The 21,913-nt window shown below is 43.7% G+C and overlaps 1 protein-coding gene across 2 annotated transcripts in view; it reads left to right on the plus strand.

Moving 5' to 3' along the window:
* Window positions 1-3,893: 3,893 nt before the first annotated feature.
* Window positions 3,894-21,913, plus strand: part of MAN2A1 (mannosidase alpha class 2A member 1) — a 200,208-nt gene continuing 182,188 nt past the window's right edge. The window contains exons 1-2 of one of the 2 annotated variants that reach the window (XM_050945620.1): window positions 3,894-4,553; window positions 16,266-16,526. In XM_050945620.1, the coding sequence (XP_050801577.1) occupies window positions 4,419-4,553; window positions 16,266-16,526 (396 nt within the window). In that variant the 5' untranslated portion in view covers window positions 3,894-4,418. The remainder of the gene's footprint in view (window positions 4,554-16,265; window positions 16,527-21,913) is intronic. The other variant, XM_050945619.1, reaches the window with a different exon arrangement.

Below are 21,913 nucleotides of genomic sequence, written 5' to 3' on the forward strand. Positions count from 1 at the left end.
CTGATCCAATAGCCTATCTTGAAAACTAGAGCCAATCAACAATTTTAAGCATCATTTTCGTTCTCAGTGACCCAGAATTAGTAAAGTTGGACTACATTTATTTCAGAAGCATTTTGGCTGTAGAGTAATGTTTATTTATGTAGCTTGGCAGTAATGGCCTATGCTTATACCACAGCATCATGGCTAAAGACTGAGGCAATCTGTTCATATAGCTACTCAGCTGCTGATAAAGAAGGCTTATGCATCTTACCACATGGAAACCGTTGCTTTACTGCTATCCTTTAATAGGACTGTTATATTAGCACATACGCTATTAAAAAATAAAGGAAAAATTAAAAAAAAATTGACAAGGTAAGGACACTGTCTCTGTGCTTCTTTCATTTAAATTAAGATGGTTAAAATTAGCATTTTCCTTCTGCAAGTTTCCAAGCTGTATTAAGTCAATGTTCAATTGCAAACTTTTGAAAGAACCACCATAACATTTTGTTCAGAGTTACAAACATACCAAAGTTACAAACATCCTCTATTCCGAAGGTGTTCCTAACTCTGATGTTCTAGTGTATGTTTAAAACAAGGTTTCCATTGACTTAACTGGCAAATACAAGTGCATAGCACTTCTGCAAATCAGATGGCAGGTTCTCAAGTTGGAAGTACAGAACCGAAATACACAGTGGCCATCTGAAAATTGCAATTCCAGTGCAATAGTGGGCGGGCCTCAGTGATAGAAATAGGAATAGAATCTAAATCTTCAAGGTGGCATTTCACAACCTTAAGTATAAGACCATCTTGTCTAATTCCTGCACTTTCTGACCTCACTCACTACATACCCCTCCAACTGCCTCAACATATGAGGCAGAAATCTAGCAGACAAAGCCTAATTCATTACACAGGCCCGACTTATTTCCAGGGCACAGACTGTCCTGTGCACTGAATGAGGCAGGGATGACATGAGTAAAAAGAAGTATATGACTGTGTAATTAAAGACTATTATAATGCACATGCACAAGAGGGTTAATTAAGGTTACACGGGCAACCTTAATTATGGCCCTTCCCAAATCTTGAGTGCTTGATTCTGCAACTTTAATGGTCTTTTAACTGAGGTTATGTCTACACTAGAAATGTAAGTCGACCTACTATAGTGGTATAGTAATTACTGAGGTAGTGCATGTCCACACTACTCTCCTTGGGTTGGTGGTGCATGTCCTTAACAGGAGCACTTCCATTGACTTAAGACTGGGCTCTCATCTTCTCTGACAGCTCCACAGCCTCCTGGGCTCGTTGCGGGCTGCTGCTGCTCATTCTCTGCTGGGAGCAGGGGTAGCCGCTCGGCTTCTCGCCTCTCCGTTCCCTGCTGGGAGCAGGGAAGAGGGAAGCCATCTGGGGATCCCGTGGAGGGAGAAAGCTGCCCAAGGCTTCCTGGCTTTTCACCCTAGCTCCTTTCCAGAAGTGAATGGGAAGCTGCCCAGGCTTCTTGCCCCAGCTTCAAGACTGGAATGGTGTCCAGTCACTCACCTCTCCAGAGGAGCCACGGCAGCTGGGCTCTAGCTCCTGGCTTTCGTGTCAATTTCATGGCTCCTGCCATGAAACTGACAAGACAGCCAACAGCAGATGTAAGTAACACACCATCTACACAGACACTGCTTCTTCCTAACTACCCTGACATAAGCCCTATGCCTATGGAGTTATTAAATTGGTGTAGTAGGACACTTACATCAGCGAGAGCAAGGCTATTGTATAGACACTGGCAATTAGGTAGAGGTAATCTGCCTTACATGTACTTTAACTGTGTAGCGTAGACCAGCCCATAGTTATGTGTAATTTCCTAAGCTTTTTTAAAAAAAATTGAAAGAACAAAAATTTCAGCACATGGAACTACAGTGGCCTCTTCCACATGCACCACTGGCAGGATTGGAATCTTTCAATCCACAGGAACTACCTTTATCGCTTGAACCAACAGAGTGAGTGGCAAAAGAAGTAGGCCTGTTATCCTTTAGGCGAATCTATGACTAGAAGGGGATGAAGACATGCTTTGACAGAGAGTTTCATAGCTATATGGAAAACATTCAAGATGCCTGAGTTCAATTCCAGGTTCTGTAAGGGTGTGTGTTACGGTGGTTACAAACCATCCTGCTCTTGTCTCCTCCCCTGTTGCTGTCCCTCTCAGCTTCTTCCCCATTCCCACTGCTCTTATCCTCCTGTCTCTCCCTCTGTTCCTATTTCCCCGCTTCATCCCAGTCTTCTGCTCCCACTTTCTAATCTCTCCTCCCACCCCAAGGCTCCTATTTGCTCAGCATTTCTTGTCCATTTGCTCAGCATTTCTTTGCTCTACCCCATCCATTGTTCCTCAGTTCTCTGCATTCAAGTCAGGCAGCTTTTTCCTTCTCCTCCATTCTGCCCACGGGCAGCTGGCAAAACAGAGTGCCCAGGAGCGACGCTCACTCTAGCACAAGAGCAGCCTGCAGCAGCTAGGAAGCAGATATTTCAGGGAAAGGGCTGCATAGCCCCTTGAGCCCTGGGATGAAGCATGCTCAGATGCTCTGGGAGGATGGTGTATGTGTGCTCCAGATGGCATCTAGGAACTGTGAGGTACTGGAGCATGCTCAGGGTAGACAGACTCTTTGGAGAACTTAGCTACGAAACTCTAACAAGGCTCTCCAGAACATGAGTGAACATGAGGTTTTCCGGAGGCTTATAATGAGGGAGAATTTTCACAAGAATGACAAAAGGCATATGCATGAGGCCAGAGTGACCGTCCTGCCAAATTTCACATCCCTACTCCAAAGCATGGAGGCATTAGAGTTTCTTACCGAAACTGTTAGTTTAAAAAAAAAAATCAACATGGACAAATCAGTATATTTTCCCCTTCTAACATTCACAGAAATGGCTCAACTCCAAAAGCCTCAAAAGTATCAGCATGAGGTAGCCTATTTAGGCTGTACAGTTTAGGCTGTACAGTTTAAGTTGAGCAAAGTCATAAGGAGAAATGGGGGAGAGGGCGACCTAATAGTGGGCAGCCTTAGCTACACCATCTGTAAGGGCACTGTGGCCCCATTTCAATGAGGTAGAAGAGCTTGTTTTGGTAACTTATCCAGATAGTGAAATGACTGATCTAAATTGAAACTGCAGCAGGCCCAGCCAATGCATCCAGGTGAACAGGGACTCAAGGCGGGGAAACAGATGGGGATACAAGATCCGGAAAAATGACAGCTCCTGTGTTCCCTCTCTTCTCCCTTCCCAAGCCGCTCACGGTGCCAGCTGCTGCGGCTACCCACCGCCTGCCCCAGGAGGGCCCTGAGCACGCAGGGAGCCAGGCTGGCTGCCATCATCACCATGGGGGTCCCTGCAGGGGAAATCCGGGTCGGTGCCTGTTGTGCTGGAGCAGGCCAGGGGGGTGGGTCCCAGCACCTGAGCCCAGGCAGAGCCAGGTGTTTTCTTACTTTCAGCGCTGTCAATGACCAAGAGACGGCGGCTCAGGCCCCGTCCACCTTTCGAGAGCGCCGCAGCTTGACTCAAGGCAGCATGAGCCGCCACGCTGGTTCCTATCGCTCCGCAGGGCCCGCGGGGAAGCACCAGCGGGAACAGTTCTGCGCCCGCTGCTCCGAGCTCCCGAGGGGGCGAGCGGCAGCAACAACAACAGCTCGTGCTCCCGCGCGGCCTACCGAAACCGCAACCGCCGCGCACGCAAGTAGGTTCCGCGGAGCTGAGGGGCGGCAGCAGCAACGGCCGCGCCCCCAAGGGTGGGACGAGCAGTCGCTTCTCCTTCCACCGCTCGGTTCAGCGCCGGCCCCTGCCTCAGAGCGCTGGCGGCGTGTCACGCGCAGGCCCCGCCCGGGCTCGGTGCGTGCGGGGGGCGGGGCGCGTTGCTCTCCGGCTGCAGCAGGGGCTGGTGCTGCCCGGTTGGGGGCTCCGCGCTCCCAGAGCTCAGTGTGCGCGCGGCGCCGTCCCTGTTTCCCGGTCTGTGCTGCGGGGTAGCGGCGCTCTTGCCGGGGGGCGGCGGCGGACTTCGGTGCGGCTCAGAGGCAGCCCGGCGGAGCGGAGCAGCTGGGGTGCAGCAGAGTTGGTTCCGCAGCGCCGCCCCCGCTCCTCCACTCGGCAATAACTAGTCCGGGGGGGGGGGAAGTCGGCTCCGCTCCCGGAAACTCTTGGCGTCTCTTGAAAAGGAGGCGGCGGCGCAGGGGGCTGAGCGCGGCTGGAGCAGGGGAACGTCGGCGACGTGGGGCCGTCGCGTGAGGACACCCGCTGCCGCTTCCCGGACAGCCCGGCCGGAGGAAACTTTTCCCTGTGAGCCGGGGAAGGCAGCGGGCCCGGCGGAGCCAGCGAGCGCCCCCAGAAGTTGAGCGGGCGCTGTCAGAGTCCCGGCCGGGTGAGTGCGCTGCGGGCTGGGAGCTGCTGGCTGCGGGGCCCGGCTGCCCGCGGACATGAAGCTGAGCAGGCAGTTCACCGTGTTCGGCAGCGCGATCTTCTGCGTCGTGATCTTCTCCCTCTACCTGATGCTGGACAGGGGCCACTTCGACGATGCCAAAAGCCCCCGCCGGGAGGGCACCTTCCCCAAGGTGAGCGGAGCAGAGGGCACCGGGGGGGGGGCGCTGCTGCCAGCAGAAGGGGGAGAGTTCCGGGCAAAGGTTTTAAATGGTGCATGGGTGAGTTACTCGACTTTCCTTTTCCCTCAGTGCTGCTGGCTGGAGGTGGGACAGCTGCCCCCCACCCCAGCTGCCCGGGTGCAGGTAAGGTCTAGCAATTTCCTGCCAAGGTTCCTGGGCGCTGTTGGGGGGAGGAGGCGTCCTGCCTTTGGGGCATTACCCCCGCCTGGTGAAACCTTAGCGCCAACCGGGTGCTGGGACTGGCGGTCTGTCAGGTTAGGGACAGCGTGCTCCGCGGGGGTGCGTATTTGTATCGTTCATGCGGGAGGAGGGAAGAGATCGGTGTAATGGGAACTACCCACTCTAGTTTTACAAACGTGCGTTTGAAACTGCAGTTGTGGCGCAGGGCCAACAGTGTCTCTCCTGGTGCCCCTGCTGAGTGCATGCACACATCTGACATGTGCGTGACTTTGTCGGTTTATGGTGGTGTGGATAGCTGGTAAAGAAGGTGACTAGATGTCCCGATTTTGGGGTCTTTTTCTTATATAGGTTCCTATTACCCCCCACCGTATGTCCCGATTTTTCATATTTGCTGTCTGGTCACCCTATTCCCATGAGGCTTTCTGTATCAATGAGACTAACACAGTTTGTCAGTGGAGATATCCTCCCGTCTGTTGTTAACTGTTGTGGCATTCTGTAGGAAAATGAATGTTAAGTTTTGTTGTTATAGGGGTTAGTTTAGGTGCAAACCACCTGTTTGAGAGGAGGACATAATGCCATAGTGTGTTCTAAATGTTATTTTTATTTGTAGCAGATATGTAACTGAGGTAATGTAAAACATCTGTCATACTTTGGAGATGAGCTGTGTGGTGCTCAATTATGTGCTGTTCATCCTAACTGGGCAAACTAGACTTTTCTATGCCTAACAGCTTAACTCATGTTCAGCACAGTTAGTGAGCGGAACCAAAGATGTAAAGTTTATTCTTAAGTGCTAGTTCTCAGAATCCAGAAGTTCAAATAATTGTTAAAGACATTATTATTATGTGTTTATTTTATCCTGGAGTCCAGTTATCTGGATCCACAGGTAGGTCTGTTCTAAAGAAAAATTGATTTGTGTTGGTCTTTTTTGCTCTCTAAGAGTTACTTTGGGCTGTTCACTGACTACTATTCATAACAGCATTGCATGTTACATGAGGATGATAAAGTACAGAAAGGCATTTGTAGCCCTTCACTTTTTCTTGCTGTTTGTGTGTGAGAGAAATTTAAATGCTATTTACATTGTGTTACTGTTGATTTAGGAGATACTTATCTAGAAAGGGAAAATGTGGTTTGTAGTTCAGTTAAAAAAACTAAACCAACAAAAAGAATCCAAACTGGTACATGAGTGGTTGAGAAATTGTGTATTCCTGTTGCTTTAATGTGGAAAATGTAAACATTACAACTAGTATGGAATCCTGAAATTCATATTAGTGTTTCTTTTTGATGTAACTAAAAGGAACAATGCTTTTCAAATAAGATGTTGTGCTTTGAAAACTGCCACTTAAAACAAAACAACCACTTCCCTTCACTCTTTTGTAAAAACAGCAGAATACTGACAGCATATGTCTGTGGAAAGATAAATATCCCTGTTGCCTTTACAATAATCTGTCAAGATAAAGTACAAAAGGTCAAGTAAAAGGCACAGCATTTTTATATTTTCCACTATTTTCAGAAACAAACAAAAAATTTCCTTTAAGACCCCCAAGAAGCTTGAAGTAAACAGGTGAATCTTCAAATGAGGTTTTTTTTTTTAAATAAAATGCCTTATTTCTTGAGTAGAATCTCTTAGCTGTTCAGATACTGCTAAAATGATAGTAGTAATAAACTAAAAAGAGCGGGGGTAAAAAGCAAAACATTGACACCACTTGGGTGTGCAAGAAGGGTACAAACCTGCTATAGTCTCTCTAAAATATATTTGTGTATCAGTCTATCTACCAACTTTTCTGGAAGGAAAGGGAGAGAAGGATGCAGATACTGCAAAGTAAACGGATAAAGTCCAGAAAAAAGTCCGAAAAAGAACATATTGATTCATTTTCCTTTATGTCGTTATACAGTAACTTCAGGGCCTGGAAAAAAAAAAAGTAGGACATGTAAGATTTGATGGGGATTCTCATTGTCCACAATCAGTACCTTGGTGTTGGGATTCCTACCAGTTTTAGGTCTTTCATCTATTTTAGCATTTGGATAGCAGATATTTAAATTTACAGTTGTCTCCCCCCATCAACCCATTCTGGTTCCTAAAAGAGAGAGTACTCCTGTTCCCCCTACTTACCCCCAGAATATCTTGTTTGCTGTGAGGGGGTGGGGAGGAGACAGTGTTTTTGCTACTCTTGCTAATAGCATTTTGGGTAGTTCTTTCTTAATGTAGTATCCCCACCAATCCTCTATTTGGGTCCTTCTGAGTGAAAAGCTTCATTTCTTGTTTTTGCTGCTTATTTTACTTCCCCGAGCAGTTACAGATGAAACTGATGTTGTTTTTGTCAATTTTTTTTTCTGTCAGCAATGAAAGCTGAAGAGACTACTAGTTTTGCACTTTATTATAATTTGAGAAAACTATGACACTTACTAGGCACAAGTTAATCCCAGTGATACGTTAGCCTGAGGTTGATATGAAAGATGAGGATGTGAGGCAAAAGCCATCAACAAGATTTAAGGGCAACAGCCCCAGTAGCACCTTAACTGACTTGATTTTGTGAGTTCACTGTTGCTGTCAGGGTTCAGAATAGCATCTGTTAAACTGACCAGTGTCTTGTCAATTTCATGCTGCTGCTGCAGTGTACTGGAGTAGCAGTATACTGTTTATATCCAGGCAGGGGACACAAAACACAGTATTTTATTGACATTTGGAAGTTTATCTTCATAGATACTAGAAAGTTAATTTTTATAAAAACGAAAAGCTGCTGCAGAAATTGATGGTTTAGCTCTCTCTATTTGCTTCCTACTCATCTGTGGTGAATTAACCAAGATTCATGTCCTCAGGGATGTGATTTGTGACATTTCCTTCTCCAACTCCATGTGTCTGAGGCTGTGGTCTAGGTAGAGAAACTTAGGTCTTTGCAGGTAATCTCTTGAAAGGATTTTGTTGTTTTTGTGTTCTGCATGTTAGATCAAACTAGAATTACCATAAAACATATTTTCATTGTATTTTCTTGAACTCTGTATGACCTCTTCACCTATATTAAATCATCTTTTATATCATCAAGTCTAAATAGGTTGGCTGACATGTAAACCCATAGCTCCCTTAGTATCCATATGCTTCCTTCTCCATGTTTATCTCAGCATGTTTACATGTTAAAACTTCAGCTTGCCTTGTCTACACTCAAATTTTAATGTTCGTTAACACCTTAGCCAACACATGCTAAAAATGCACTTTTTTCCTAGTGAAGACAAGGACTTTGTCTTCACTAGGAAAAAGTGATTGATATGTTTGTTACTTTACTTTAAGTTAAAATATCCCTTTTTTCCAAGTGTAGGTATGGCCTTTGTTTATTAAAATTGTAAATCTTCAGGGCAGAAATTCTCTTTTCTATGTTTTTGTATGGCACCCAGCACAATGGAGCCCCAATCCCAATTTGAGGTCATTTGGTATTACCATAGAATAAATATTTATTACTGATAATTAGATACAATTGTCATGTGAACAAGATGGTGCTAATGACATTCTGATGCTTAAATCACTGCCTTGTTTACAATGACTAACCTGAAGTAAGTAAAAGGCTCGTGAGTATTGGATGTATGTGGTGGATTAAATGGAAATTTTAAAGATTATAGCTTCAGTTCTGTTTCCACCAAATGGGGCTAGTTGTAGGAATATAGGATGACAAAGGTGGCTGTCATCTTTGCATGTCCTGGTATTCTTGGCCTGGCTCCTAGTAGATGTTATATTTTGGTTGTAATTGCTTCCATGGGCTGGCCACCTACTGAGAATAGCCAGAGTGCAAAGCTGCTCCTCCTCTCTGGCATGTCCCCTATGCTGGAAGCGGGGGAGAGGGCTGGAGTAAAGCTGTCCTGGAAGCTTTTTACTGGCTTGTGATCCCTCTTTATGCTGGGGCCTTTCTGTGGGTGGTGCTTCTATGTGGTTTGTAACCCCTCTAATGCTGCTGGAGCACTATGGAAATACAGTTGAAAACCAAAATTTGGGCCCTAAGTGTTTGTATTGCATATCAAAGCAGTTAGATTACTATAGAAAATAAAGTGGCACAAGCATAACACACCAATCCCAGAATACTGACTCCAAGTGGACTAGTTTAGGTTTTGTTCAGTAGGCTTTAAGGTAGCATATTCTTTTTACACCATATTACTGTTTTTTTGGGGGGAGGGGGGCTCTTCTCTCTAGGCCTCTCTAAAGTTTAGCCTTTCTGGTCCTAGGATTCAGAACTCCTTCCTTTTACTGTTTTAATCTGCAGTTAGTTGTCATTTCCAGGTAGCTTGAAGTCAGGGATAATTAAAAGCTTGCATCTGTCCTGGGCCAGCTGACTTGGGCTCATGGGGCTTGGGCTGTGAGGCTATTTATTTGCAGTGTAGACAAACAGGCTCAGGCTGTAGCCCAGGATCTGGGATACTCCCACCTTGCAGGGTTCCATGGCCAGCCTCTCTCCAAGTTTTATGGCTGCTATAGCAGGGGTCAGCAACCTTTCAGAAGTGTTGTGCCGAGTCTTCATTTGTTCACTCTAATTTAAGGTTTTGTGTGCCAGTAATAATTTTAACATTTTCAGAGGATCTGTTTCTATAAGTCTGTAATATATAACTAAACTATTGTTGTATGTAAAGTAAATAAGCTTTTTAAAATGTTTAAGAAGCTTCATTTAAAATTAAATTAAAATGCAGATCCTCCTGAACCAGTGGCCAGGACCCGGCCAGTGTGAGTGCCACTGACAATCAGCTTGTGTGCTGCCTTTGGCACCCGTGCCATAGGTTGCCTACCCCTGTGCTATAGTGTCTTCCCAGATAATGCAGCTAAGGATTCACTCTACAGAGACTAAATTTTAAACACTCTTGTACAGGTTTCTATCTTGATTTGAGGTTAGTCTGTTAAAGTGTAAGCGAGGGCTGGAATGCTGCAGTACTGTGTGTATCCAAGGAGTGTCTGCCCATCTAGTATCAGAGGGGTAGCCGTGTTAGTCTGGATCTGTAAATAGCGACAGAGTCCTGTGGCACCGTATAGACTAAAAGACATATTGGCGCGTAAACTTTTGTGAGTGAATACCCTCTTCATCAGACGAATACTCACTTTGTCTGTCCGTCTGTCTCTGTGTGTATCTCTCTCTCTCTCTCTCTCCACCTCTCCACTAAATAATGGGAAAGGTTCTTCTCATAGGCATAGTTATGTGATAATTGTTCATCATACTGTTTTAGTCAAATTTAGGCCAACACATTCTGCTCACATTGTATAGTGGCAGAAAATCTGAAGAAAACAAATCATTCAGTGGCTCTTTCATCTGTCAGTATGGAATCAGTAAGCCAGAGCACATGAACTATGCAATTGTTGGATTTACCTGTGAACTCTGCATTGACTTCCAGTATTAGAAGTTTTCTAAAGTGACTGCGTTGGTCAAAGGCATGATTTTCTGAGTACATATTCAGCTACAAAAACCTAAGACTTATGGCAAGAGGAAAGACAAAATGAGGAGACGCTTACTGCAATACTATATATCCCTTTAAAATGTATATTCTTGTGCCTGACTGGCTCCTGAAAAGTCAGCATGAAAGTTTACCAGTCCAGACACAAAATCTGCTCTTAAAGATTTTTATATGAAATAATCATGCTAAGAAAATATTGAAGCTGCACAGTTAAGTACTCCTGTCAGAAAATGGAAGAGCTAAGGTTTCACAAGTAATCTGAATTCTGATCCATCCTGCATATGCATTTAATTACATGTTCCTGTACACTCTCAAATATGCACATGCAGCATTTTTCAGTATTTTTTTAATTACTGGCCCATAATTATTTTAATATCTCTCTTTTGACTTAGACTTCTTATTCTTTTTTAGGTATGTATTTTAGTAATTTTTCAGCACCCATGTACCATACTCTTCAACCATCAGCACAGCTTATATTGCTCACCTCAGCACTGAATTGTACCTAAGTTCACTGTTAATTTCATTTTGAAGTTAAATGGCCTATATTAATTAGTACATGTTCACTATCATGATTGTGACGATCCGGGGAGTCTGGGTACCACTTATGAGTTTTGGTGGTAGTTATGAAATTGTTGTCATGGAATGCCTCTCTGTGCAATCCGCCATTTGCAGACCACATACCATACCTTTACTAGACCAGGGACAATGGTTTGGTTAGACCTCTATTATGGTGGAAATATCTTGAGACAAAAGGCTGGCTACTACCCTTTAAAACTGCTTTACCAATATCAGAGGGGTAGCTGTGTTAGTCTGGATATGTAAAAGCAGCAAAGAATCCTGTGGCACCTTATAGATTAACAGACGTTTTGAAGCATGAAGCATGAATACCCACTTCATCAGATATATTCGCCCACGAAAGCTCATGCTTCAAAACATCTGTTAGTTAGCAGGATTCTTTGCTGCTTTACCAGGGGAGAAGTTACCAGGAAATGAAGTCACCTGCTAAGGGTAGTCACAGGTTGAGGCCCATCAGGAGCCACCTGACAAGGGAAGCTGAAGGTTGTAAAAGAGAGCAGAAGAGACCAGAGATTCCACAGTCTGGATGAGAAGTCACATGAAGGAGGGCAGGGGCCATAGAAAGGATCCTTAGAGGACTCTGGCCTATTCCCTCCACAATTTGGAGTGGTTAGGAAACTGAAGCAGGGAAAATGCATATACGTCTGTTTATTATTTTGTCTTGCTCTGTATATTTCTCATGCTAAGTAATTAGTAATGGTGCTCTGCGCAAAATCTATTTTCTTTTTGCTACTGTGTAGCCCTGAGGAAATAAACTGCAACCCAGAAAGCTTAGGTCTTCAGTGGGATTCTGGGGAATGTACAATAGCTTTTAGGGAGGGTTCGGGGAGATGGTAGTTGTTTCAGGGCCTAGATATTGTATTATGGGGTACCCACTGCCAAGAGATATCAGACACGAAGTCTGCACCTGCTTCCTAGAGGTCCAAAGCCAGAGACAGTGCCTAAACTCTGCCCAGCCTCCAGGAAGCTAAAGGCATGTGGGATTCAGCTTTTGGGTCACCTCACAGAAGTTTGGAATCTGTTACAGTAGTATGCCGTCTAAGTGTGGTTGACTGTGCATTTTCAATTAGCTTTCTGGCTTACAAAGTATTATACAGTGCTACAAAATGGTACATGTCTGTGTGATAGGATGTAGAAAAACTGTATGATTCTGTATTTGAGAAGCAGTTTGAATATCAAACTTTAGTGTGTAACATATTCCCAAGACAGCTGAGTTAAGGTGGTTGCTGCATATAACCTTAACATTGTCATTTCTTGACTTTTGAGTGCTGAAATGTGCAAGCATAATGACATCTTGGTATGATATTCTAAAGGCTTTAAGAGTGAAGAAGACAACAAAAAGGATCTTCATTTTCTAGAGCTTTGAAACTCTGCTGGGTTGTACAAAAAAAAAAAAAATTGGCAACAGCGCTTACAAATTCCATAATCTGAAACTCTTCAAATGAATATCACAAGAGTGGTTTGCACATATGCCTAAAATGCTGTACAGGAAGGAGTCTCTCTTTTGCAAACATTTGGAGTTGTGGAACTCATAGTCCATTGCAGAGATCAGTAAAGTGAAGCAACCATCTTTAATGCCTCAATACCTTAACCACAGGGACTGAGTTCATATCTCGAGTTCATTCACACTTTTTTGATTATACAGTCAGATTAGCCAAACATGGGTAGCATCAGTAGCTACACTGTTTATGGGCTTAGTGAAAAATAATGTACATAAATACACTTTGTACATGTGATTTTTAAGGAGTCATGACTTGGTCAAATAAATAAACGTCACTAGAACACTCAGTTCCCAAAGAGAGCTATTTCTGTGCCAAACTTCAGCTGTCTACTCCAAGCCATTTCAACTAGATAGCTTTTTAAAAAGTAAAAAGTATTCAAGTTCCACTTGTACTAAAAAAAAACACGAAGGGTTGGACCCTATATGCTCAAACACTTAAAAATAACCTATCAAGTAGAAACTGGGCCTGGAAAATAGCTTGAAAAGTGAAAATTTCAGAAAGTTATGAGCAACTAAAAACAAGATTAGAATGGAAGCAATCATACAGACTTCTCTATAGTGGTGGCTGCTATATCTTTTTTTAATAGAGAGCAAATAATATTGTGTTTGTCTGCCCTCTCTCACCCTGCCTCCCCCAATGTATTAGGTGAGAGAAAAAGTAGAATCTTGCAGTGTTGCACTAGGCAACAGCAAAAGTTAAGAAACATTTTGCTATAGAATCTACATTAAATTTAGAACTCTGAAGAGTAATGTATTAAAAATAATTTCTATATATGTTGCTTTCTTATGCGTTTCACCTTTTGATAGGTTTATTTTTGCCTTCTGATTTATGTTAAAATATGGATGTCCATTTTAAAGTGTAACTATAGAAAAAATCAAGATCCTGGTTCTGCAGTTTGATCCATGCAGGTGGATCTAAGTGCCTGCACGGAACTGAATTGACTGACATGAGTGGGGTTCTCAGGGTATGACTTCACTGCAGAGCTAACCTGTGCTCTTACCAGAGGTTTAGCCCACCCACCCTTACCATCCACGCACACAAACCTTTTGCCCAGGTTTATATATACTTTGAACCCGGGCATGTTTTCTGTCTTGAGGTATAAATTAGTCTGGATTTTGCTTTAAAACAGGCTCTAACCCGGCAGAGATTTTGGCCTCAGATGTTTGTCTTTTGTACCACCAGAGGGCATGAAACTACGCTTATTTTTCTCCACAGTATTCTGTCATTATACATATCAGTTTTCTGTTTTGGAGTCATAACCTTTACAGATATCTAGGATATTGTTTTGGTGAGGTAGACCTGTATCCCTGTTTGGTTAACCGAACTGTAATATATGGAAGGGTGGGAATTTAGTCATCATCATGATACGTTTTGTAAACATGATAAAACAAGTGGAATATTGGCAGGGCCACAGCCATGTTATATGTTTGTGAAGCAGTGAGTAGAAACAAAGTATTCTGCTAAGAAAGTTACATTTTAAAGTTGAGTATTCAGAGAAGATTAACTTAAACAGGCTGAGTGAACACAGATTCTATTTCAAAACCAACTATGTAGTCCAAAAACATGAAGAGACAAACTGGAAAAGCTTATAAAATCATGAAACAAGTCTTCCACATGATTGCAAAGAACTGCTTTAAGGTTTAAAAGTAATGGAAATGCCTACTAGATAAGGTAGTCAAAAAGGCCATTTTGTCTTATCTGGATGAGGAATGGTCCTCATGGTACAAACTCATTCAAAGTAAACACTTTTCAGGGAATTACACAAAAAAACTCTACGCCTCATAATTTAAACGAGACCCATGGCTTAGTGCAATAGTTGGAAAAAATTTAAAAGTTTGTCTACACTGGCACTTTTACCATTAAAACTTTTGTTGCTCAGGGGTGTGAAAAAATGCACCCCTTGTTGACAAATGTTTTAATGATGAACAGCGCTGGTGTGGATAGTTGTGCTCCTGGCTAAGAAGCTACTGCCCCTAATTGGAGGTGGTTTTATTTTGTCACTGGGAGAACTCTCGATACCCAGCGATAAAGAGTGGCTGCACAGCACACCTTACAATGGTGTGGCTGCAGTGGCACAGCCATGCTCTTGTAAGGTGTGCAATGTAGACATAGCCTAAGTCTTTTCAAATTGAAGTATAGATCTCTGCACTGTTTTTACATGTTAAGGAAACAATTTGGGCCTTCCAAAGGATGTGCAAGAGCATGTTTCAGGTGAATGGTGAGAGAAAACATTCAGTTTGGAGTTCTATCGCTGATTTTGAGGATTATGTCCTTTCTGCCACTGAAGGCCCTGATGCTGTTTATAGAACATTGAAGCTTCATCACTCATCTTAAAAACGAGTGCTTGTTTATATTCAAGTAAGAATCCCTCTGACGATGGCTGTTAGCTGTTGTATTATAAAATAGAAACAGCAAGGTACCAGCAAAAATTTGAGTGTTAAGTCATAAACTCTGCTAAAACAGGCAGATCACTAAAATGATTCATTAAAGGGCAGTTGCTCTATGACAGTATTAGCTATATGTTGAACATAATGAACAAAGTTTAGGCAGAAATCTTGACCTATAATTTTTTTTTGATGTAGAGAGAATGTTTGTTTGGCAAAAATGACTCATGATTTCTATTCTTTTGGAATAGGTCAAGGATTTTTTAAAGAATTTGTTTAAAGTCCCTCTGTCCCTCAATCTTTCTTATTGATGGTGGGACCTGTGGACCCAAAATACTAGGGTGGAGATAAAACTAATTAGCGAGCAAATATATCCACATGTCAAAAACCCAAATGATGCCATCTAGCTTCTTGTGGTTGTATAAAACATCTTTTAAAAAAATTATTGGAGTTTGTAAATGTACTGCCTACTCACTAGCTGGAAGTGATTTGAGATTAAAGGACGGGGCAGAGTTGTCTAAGGGTTAGCACCCTGGTAGGAAGTACAGCACCGTTTGCTCCAACTCCCACTGGCCAGTCTAAGATTATTGGCTGATAGGTACGGATAGGTATTGTTGTCCTTCTGTTTTGCCTGGTTTCCACTCATCCCTGTCTTCCTGGAGGAAGGGTCAGCTTCTTTTCCTTATGTTGCCTGCCAGCAAGGTCCAGAACTAGATCAGTTGATCACTGCAAAATTGGTTATAACCCTATGACTGAAGACCCCATCAAGTTGAGAGAGCTTTCGTAGCTGCTGCCAAATAGAAGTAACTTGTTTAATTTTAGGTTTAATTTGTATAACTGTAAGATTATCCTACTGCTTGTACTCAATCTAAGTAAAAGGATTAGCTAGTATGGATAAGGCAATTTATATTTTTCTTCCTATTACGTACCACTTCTGTTCTTCCTCAGACCTCTGCTGTGTTTTTTTAAACAATGAAATCATGTACAAATTTTTATGCAGCTATATCTTTGAAAGGTAATAAACTATGGAATGTTACATTGAAAGACCATCTGCACATACAGGAAAACCAAACTTTGTGCCTTGTTTTCAAGCCCATTTCAAAATGCAACTAACTCTGTAATGAAAACAGATTTTTCTTCAGATAAAGACATGCTAGTATATGCAAAGGCTGGGTTTTTGGAAGATTTTGATAGGCATGAAAGAAAGTTTTAAATTTGAAATTCCCAACTAACTAGTAATTATCTGCCATGATTAATTTGGTATTTGAAACCCAATGTAGCTATTTTTGTCATTGTTGAATATCCTTTATATTGTTGGTTAAACATTTGTAGCATGAGTTCAAGTTTATAGCAAAGTATAAGGCATGTTTTCATGCTTTGTTTTTCTTTCAGGTGCTGAAGTTTCCATGTAGCACTGCAAGATGGTTAGGAGCCCTTTTCCATAATTAGTTCTGTTTCTATAAGTGAACACAAAATAATGGTGTATTCAATAAAATGTTTGTCAGGAAATACCACTTTAGCAGAATTGAAAATGGAATTCCAAATATTTAGATTTGCAAGGAGATAATCTGAGGACTAATAGAATTTTAAATTTCTTTTAATAGGGCCAGCTTTCAATATTACAAGAGAAAATAGACCACTTAGAACGTTTGTTGGCAGAAAATAATGAGATTATTTCCAACATAAGAGATTCTGTGATCAATCTGAGTGAATCTGTGAAGGATGGTCAAAGAAACCCAGAGGCCGTAAATTTCAGTCAAGGATCTTTTTCTGAGCTTCTGCCATCTGCTCTAGTATCTCTCACAATTGATCCTGAGGATTGCTCATTTGCTTCAAAAAGTGGAAGTCAAGCTTCAAATGTACAGGTAAGAAGCATGTAAGTAAGTATTAACCTTCCTAGTAACTAGAAATCTAACCCTGATATACCACCTGGCACTGCAAAGCACTACTACTAGGTCACAGAATCTACTACCTCGATGTTCAAATTCTTATAGTTCATTATCAAACATTAATACTGATTATAGAGGTCTGCTTGGGCCTATTTTTAAAGCCTGACTCGAGCACAGCCAACCTGATTCGAGCGTGTCAAGTCAATTTTAGACCTGACTGAAACCGGACACTTCCCCTTGAACCTGTCTGTGCTGCCACTGCCTCTTGATTGGTAGGCTTGGCCTGGTGGGACTTTCCACTCCCCACACCCATGATCCATCTCTGGATGCCTCCTGCTGGTGGGATTGGTGTGGTGGCAGCAATGTGCCCTGCTCCTGATGGCCGTTGCGCTGTGCGCTATAAAATGAGGCACTGTGACTTATGAGTTGGCACTGGCAGGAGTGAGGCACGCAGCACCAAACACACAAGCAGCAGGAGATGATCAGAGATGACCTGAGCCCAAAAGGGTCAGGTTGTTTTTAGATAACTTAACTCAAACCTGATACGGGGTTGCAAGACTCTAACGGATTATACTTTGGAAATATAGTAGTCTCTCCATGGTTACAGGAGTGTATTGGGTTGGTTGATTTTTGACTCTCCTTCCATCCTACTCTCAAACGTTTCTGAAATTGAACCACTTGAATGGAAATATGGAAACTTCTCTTGTATGCTGCTTTTAGAGATGAGTGGCAGAGGTGATAATTTAATTTACTTTTGAGGGGAAACAATGCATGTGTAAGAGGTGGAATTTTGAAGGAGAGAGAAAATCTTGAGTACTGTTTCCTTTTTTTGACAACTGTTTCTGTTTTTTGGAATATTCATGTCTCAAAAAGTTGGCTTAGAAACTTGGGCCTGACTTTTCAAAAGTGATTGATGCTTGTTAAATTTATTTTAACGTGGACTCTGGGTGTTCAGCATCTTTTAAAGTCGTATTCTACAAGTTAAGTTTATTTTACAGTTATCAGTGAAAAATGGAGTCTTTTATTTTTTTTAATTGTGTGGTTACTTTTAAAGAGTAGGGGAACCTCAAAGTTGTACTCTGTGTTATTTAGTTCTGAACTCTGTTATTTTGGATGTCAGAGGTGGCTATAGATCCTGTATGCAAAGATTAAATTTTGTGAAGCCTGGATCACTGAGAAGCATCTAGAAATCAGTCTCTGAACAGCAACAATATCTAGGAAACAGTTGACTCTGGATAATTGAATGGCATAACATCTATAAAATCTGCTGCACCTATTACAATACTTATAAGCCCCTCAGGGATCCTGGTAGTAGTTCATACTGTATTAATACTTCATATATAGAGAGAAATAGATTCATCTTTTAAAATCAGTAATCTACACAAGTGTCAGCATCTTTCTATAATGCATTCTAAGGTGATCAGATAAAAACTTAATTAAGCTAGTAATAAGGTTATAAATACACATGAACACTGGTAGCAGAGGGTAGGGGAGGAAGTTTTTAGAGCACTGCAGTTTTAGAAAAGGTGTCAGAGCTGGAAATATTAATAGAATTTCAAGGCCAGAAAGAATAATTATGATGATTGTCTCAGTTCAGCTCAACTGCACTTGGAGTTCCACTCTGTGCAATCACTTTTAGGACAATCGCTTTCAGGCTTCTGGCTCCCCTACCTGTATTGGGTGAAGACCACATCTCTCTGCCTCAGAACCAAGGTTTTTCCAGGCTGCACAGTTCCCTTCCAATACTGTCTGTGTTATTCACCAGCAGGTCAGACAGCCTCTGAGGAAAAAGCAAAGTGCAGGAGCAGGCCTTCTTATGCAGTGTTCTGTTATAATTGCCAACAGTTGTAAGCTGCCACACAGCTCTTTATAAGCAGGAACATTCTTCTTAAGGTGAAAGCATTACAGAGAAAACATACCAAAAACAATAAAAGAATCTCCAAGCATGCAGATAAGTTTCCCAGAGATCACCCTTCCTCTCCAACTCCAGCAGGGGCTTCTGCAGGAGTCAGTCCTTCAAACCCTGCCAAGGGGTTTTTCTCTAGGGTTGCCAGGTTGCCTGTTTTTGACTAGAATGCCTGATCGAAAAGGGACGCTGGTGGCTCTGGTCTGCACAGCTGACCGGGCCACTAAAATTCCGTTTAGCTGTAGAGGCCAACTCTGCATGGCTCTTGGAAGCAGCCGGCATATGCTTCAGGCTTCTAGGCACAGGGGCAGCCAGGGGGCTGCGCACCATCTCTGCCCACAGCACGGGTGCCACCCCGAGCACCAGCCCCTCAGCTCCCATTGACTGGGAACTGTGGCCAATGGGAGCTGCAGGGGTGGTACCTGTGGAGTTCCTGGCCACCTCTGTGCCTAGGAGCTGGAGGTACATGCCAGCCACTTCCAGGAGCCACCTGAGGTAAGTGGTGCCTGGAGCCTGCCCCCATTCCTGCACCTCAGCCCCCAGCCCTGAGCCCCCTCACATCCAAACTCCCTCCCAGAGCCTGCACCCAACCCCCTTCCTCAACGTTGAGACCCCTCCGACACCCCAGACGCCTCATCCTCAGCCCCACCCCGAAGCCAGCACCCCCAGCTGGAGCCCTCAACCCACCCTTATATCCAACCCCCTGCCCCAGCCTGGAGCCCCATCATGCACCCCAAACCCCTCATCCCTGGCCCCACCCTGGAGCCCACACCCCCAGTTGGAGTTCGCATCCCTTCTCACACCCCAATCCCTTGCCCCAGCCCAGCGAAACTGAGCAAGTGAGTGAGGGTGGGGGAGAGCAAGGGACAGAGGAAGGGGAGATGGAGTGAGTGGCTGACAGGGCCTTGGTCAAGGGGTGGAGCAGATGCGAGGCCTCAGGGCAGGGGTTGAGGCAAAGACGTTTGGTTTTCTGTGATCAGAAAGTTGGCAACTTCAGTTTTCTTTGGTTACAAGTTCATAACAGCTCAGAACAAGCGCACTCATGAATAAATCAAGTATCTCTTGTATGCAGCCTTGGCCTTTGAACTCCAGGTTCCTAAGACAAGTAATTTGTAAATAATGGTTGTCTCCTCAGGGTATAGTTTCCAAAGGTTGGGTCTGGTGGTGGATATTAGCATTCACCTTCCCCTTAGGAATTTCCTAGGGAACCCACTTAATTTTGTTTGTCCCGAAAATTACTTCTTGCCTCACACATTGTTTTAAATAGTCCTTTTGAAGCTCACAACATTTTCCAAGGTTTACATTGGCCACGTTTCCCCACTAAAGAAGTTACATCCAATCCCACAATAATGTATAAACTTTTCAATTGATACAATAGGGTCCACAGATACTTAAATGTAATTCAGTAATGTTTTTTCAAGGATATGACTGGAAATTGCCCTATTTGTCACAATAATGTAATCTGGGCTTCTGCATTACAGAGGTTTTGTAACTTCACCCAGGTTCTGGCTGAACTAAATCAGGGATCAACAACTTTGGCCCACGGCCCGCCAGGGTAAGCACTCTGGCTGGGCCGGTTTGTTTACCGGCTGCGTCCAAGGGTTCGGCTGATTGTGGCTCCTACTGGTCATGGTTTGTCACTCCAGGCCAATAAGGGCGGTGAGGGGTGGTGACCAGCACATCCCTCAGCCTGCACCGTTTCCCGCAGCCCCCATTGGCCTGGGACGGTGAACCACGGACAGTGGGAGTTGCGATCGGCTGAACCTGCAGACGTGGCAGGTAAACCATCCTGTCCCGTCAGGATGCTTACCGTGGCGGGCCGCGTGCCAAAGGTTGCCGATCCCTGAACTAAATCATACGTTTTTAGAGAGACGTTGTCTTGTGTAACGCATGACCAGAAAGGGTTAAGCGTCCTGCAGGATAAATGACTCAAATTCAACCCTTAAAAACATATGATGTTTGTGTGTATTTACATATACATTGGTAGTGGTCAACAGTGTAGTCAAACAGTCCCTCTCTGCGCTGTATTCTGTTAATTCAGAGATCAAAAGAACATATTAACATTTAAATTAAACGTAAACATAGATTGGGCAAAAGAGCACTGTACTTCCAGCTCTTCGCAACTCCAGTTCACTCTCTGCTTGGTGAGTTCAGCTGCTTTCCCTCTGTTTTTAATTTAGGCCTTCATCAGTTCCATGTGAGATTTTCCTGAGCGTGTTCAGTCTGATGGCATATTGCACCTTTGTCTCCGTCTTTGCCGGTCTAATGATACCATGCTGTCAGGTGTGGTTAAATGTGCTGCACAAATCAAGTATTCATTCTTTAATGAATCCCTTCTAGCTCCTGATAGGTTTGAGACCATAGGCACCAACTTCTCCTGGTGCCAGTTGGTGCTCGACCCCTCCCCCACCCCTGACTCCACTCCTGCCCTGCCTCCATTCCAACCCCTTCCCCAAATCCCCGCCCCGGCCCTGCCTCTTCCCTGCCTCCTCCCCTGAGCGTTCCGTGTTCCCGCTCCTCCCCCCTCCCTCTCACAGCTTGTTATGCTGCGAAACAGCTGTTTCGTGGCGGCAGGCGCTGGGAGGAGAAGCAGGGACATGACGTGCTCTGGGGAGGAGGTAGAGTTGGAGGTGGAGGTTAGCTGGGGTGGGGAGCTTGGCTGCCGGTGGGTGCAGAGCACCCACCAATTTTTCCTCATGGGTGCTCCAGCCCCGGAGCACCCACGGAACTGGCGTCTGTGCTTGAGACTCTGCTGTGGTTGACTCAACTAGAGAGTGTGTTTTGAAAAGAATGGATACCTTTCTCCTTATCTAAGAAGTAGACAAGGACAGGCACAGATGTGTTCAGGAATGCATCTGTGAGCCCCCACTATTTGTGGCCTTCAGTTACCTCAGGAGTCTAGACTTCGTATAAATTTGTTAGAGCTAGGGCCAGCAGGCTCCTCTTATCTTTTTATCATAGATTATATGACATCCAGTGCAGTTTGTCAGACAGCATGGTTAAAATATATTGCTTGAACATGTCATGCTCGACCATCTCTCCAGGAATGAGGCATCTGAAATCAAGTGTCTTGTTTGCTTTCTGCAGCTGTCTGCAGAACAACAACCTACCTGCCTCTCAACATACCATTGTTGATGCTCTGAGTTGGGAGATTTTGGATAGGCTTGAGTGATGGCTCAAACCCAGTGTGTTTGCTCTAATATTTGGAATGGGGCTCATTTGGATTCATATCCTTGTTTGATATGAAGTAGAGCAGCAGGTGTTCGGGGTCCTGTCTGAGAGTGGGTAAGGACCCTTGGTGCATACCAACGCCTTTCTTTTATGTTGAGATGTGTTGGGTTTCTTTTGTGTCTTTCCTCAATTTCCTCTTTCCACTAGAATATTGAGCAAGATTAAGCCCTTATGACCTCAGACATACTTGCTTGAACACTGCAGGCTATTTTTCAGAGCTGCTGGC

This window comes from Gopherus flavomarginatus, chromosome 3, assembly GCF_025201925.1.
Source record: "Gopherus flavomarginatus isolate rGopFla2 chromosome 3, rGopFla2.mat.asm, whole genome shotgun sequence".
In the NCBI taxonomy this organism is placed as follows: domain Eukaryota; kingdom Metazoa; phylum Chordata; order Testudines; family Testudinidae; genus Gopherus; species Gopherus flavomarginatus.